The 2,679-nt window shown below is 35.3% G+C and overlaps 1 protein-coding gene across 1 annotated transcript in view; it reads right to left on the bottom strand.

Moving 5' to 3' along the window:
• CENPE (centromere protein E) overlaps window positions 1-2,679 on the bottom strand; it is a 78,734-nt gene that overhangs the window by 39,246 nt on the left and 36,809 nt on the right. Inside the window, exons 26-27 of the mRNA XM_045284326.1 lie at window positions 1,877-2,035; window positions 5-179 (exon numbers count right to left, since the gene is read on the bottom strand). Coding sequence (XP_045140261.1) covers window positions 5-179; window positions 1,877-2,035 — 334 coding nt within the window. The remainder of the gene's footprint in view (window positions 1-4; window positions 180-1,876; window positions 2,036-2,679) is intronic.

The raw sequence follows: 2,679 nt of genomic DNA, 5'->3' as shown, positions 1-2,679 counted from the left end.
CTGCTTTCATTAAGTTTCTTAGTGAACTCAAGCTTCTCCATTTCTACATGTTCCAATGCTATTTTTGTGCTCTGTAGTTCATTCTTTAAATTCTCCATTTCATTTATTTCTGTCTGCATCTCACCCATCTTTTCTCTTGCACTAAGAAGTTGTTGCTGCATTTCTTCAAGTTGTTGGCTCTTAAAATATAATTATTAGAATTAATTTTTTGCTTCAGAATTCCTTAGTAAGATTGAAATAATCATTTTGCCAGTCTTGTCTATTTCCCCAAGGTAAACATACAAGTAACATTAAAAAAAAAGAATATTCCAAACAGAGCATCACTAGTTATTATATAATTTTTAATAAGGTAAGGAGAAAATTAACTAGTTAAATATTTAAGTAGAGCAATCAAATAACTCTACTTTCTCATTAAAAATTTTTTGAATAATTTATTTCACTTCCAAAAAGGTCCACTATGAGTACCTAAATAAACCCCGTGGGACCAACTCTGACAGGCGGTAGAGTGCCTTCTTTAAAAAGAATATGAACTAGAAATAAGTGTGTAGTAAACTCAATTAGGTGACAGGGAAATGGATGAGAATTAAAAGAGGAAAAATATTAGGGAAAAACACTCCATAGAAGAAATAAAATGAAAACCTCTAATGAATGTAGTGCTCCCCACCCCAGACCCCGGATTACAAAAAGTTCCCAATGGATTCATTTTTCATTTACATGGGCAAGACAACTGTTACGAAAGCCTCAGTTTCCATACAGACAATATAAGATCATCTTATGTCTATGAAAGAAGTGATTCAGAAAGTTGTAGCCATCTAAGAGAACAAATCAGGATATATGAGAGAAAAACTCTAAATCATGAAGGGCTAATGTACAGACTAAACACTTAACTTCACAGAATGGGAAAGGCTTCCCGTCCTTCCTTAGGCTATTTGCTCAACAAGGCATCAAAATGACGAAGGAGCTTTTGGTAGGATAAAATCCTAGTTCACTAGAACCCCAGGAGCCCTGGGGAACTGCTCGAAAAGCACTGGACTCCTAACTGCACGGCGGGTGGTTTAAACCACAGTCCAGAAACCCGTCAGAGGGTTGCTGAGTCAGAACTGACTTGGTGGGAGTGATCGTTTCCATTTATTAAATAGCAGCACAAGATGAGAATAGTTATCCACATGAATGACATTAATCACCAAGATGAGTTTCTTTAATTATACTTTGTCCCATGCATGTTAAGATACATTTTAGAAACATTTCTTTCAAAAGTAGCTCAAAGTAGAAAGCATATCGTTATTAAGTCTATTAATTATTTATGTAGATGACCAGATGACCTAATTACCTGATGGCCAGATGAAGTATTGGTATATTAAACAGTATTAAAAAAAATTTACTGAGTTATAATTAACATTTCAACACTTCAATAGTTCAATCACATCAAGAAGGGTTGTACAAATATCAACACAATCAACTTTTGGAACTTTACTTCCTGCATAATATATCTAAGGAAAAGCCTTAGTGATAGTCTATATTTCTGAAATTTACTTTCCTATCTCCATAAGGGCAGGATGTTTGTTCTGCTGACTAATGTACCTAAAGCATGTTGCTTGTGGTGAAGCCCAATCGATATTCAAGGCATGAACATGTCACATGATTTAAGACGGAGATCAATGTCGGTGATACAGGTTTCCTTTCAGATGACTCTGTAATCTTACTCGCACAGGGGATGTAAATTAAGATTTCTTAAGAGTTGAAAGTGTTCAAAACTAAGTTCTAATCATTTGGAAGGTAAACATATTTAGGGGAGTCAGGTGTAGGAGCAATAAAACTTACTTAGAACAATATTTAGTAAGAAAAAGTAGCCAAGAAGAAAAAAATGTTAATTTACCTTTTCCTGTAGATTTTTTTCAACTTGTGCCAACCTCTCAGAGGTCCTTGAGAGCTCGTCTTCTTTCACAATCAGTTGGCTCTTTTCTTGAGCCACTGTCTCCTGTTGCTTTTTGAGTTCATGTCCAAGAAATCTTAATTCTTCCTGGTTTTCAATAGTCTAGGATTAAGAATGAAAAAAATTGAGATTACAATAAACAATCCTAGCTTCAAAAAAAAAAAAAAAATCCTAGCTTCCCTATACAAAGTGAGGTAAAAATCAGCTTTACCTTACACTGCAAATGTAGAAACCAGAGGAAAGTGTGTAAGAAAAGGGTAACTAAAAAAAGTAAGTTCACTTCCTCGTAATAAATTTACAGACTCAACCAATGATCAAGATCACTGTAAACATACCATACATTTTTGTCCCAACTTAATTCTTCAATGTGTATGACTTATTGTCAGCAGTTACATGAACTGGCTGCCGATTGGCTACGTCTTTGAAGAAGGGAAAGGGACTCACGGTAGCTTCCATTTCTCGTATGCGTCCTGTAAGCTGGTCTCGCTCTTTTTCAAAGGACTCCTGCAATTCCTTCATATCGTTTCTTTCTCTGGTTAGAGATGTCACGGCCTCACTGCTTTCATTAAGTTTCTTAGTGAACTCAAGCTTCTCCATTTCTACATGTTCCAATGCTATTTTTGTGCTCTGTAGTTCATTCTTTAAATTCTCGGTTACAATTTTTAAAAGGGAGAAGATCAGGATACGTCATACAACCATTGATTAACTGTAAACCTACAGGGCCACTTCATGTCACCATTTCCTAT

The sequence above is a fragment of the Echinops telfairi genome, unplaced genomic scaffold (genome assembly GCF_000313985.2).
Source record: "Echinops telfairi isolate 266 unplaced genomic scaffold, ASM31398v2 ScPeMD7_7468;HRSCAF=8506_0, whole genome shotgun sequence".
Classification (NCBI taxonomy): Eukaryota; Metazoa; Chordata; class Mammalia; order Afrosoricida; family Tenrecidae; genus Echinops; species Echinops telfairi.
This window is presented reverse-complemented; position numbering and strand designations above follow the sequence as displayed.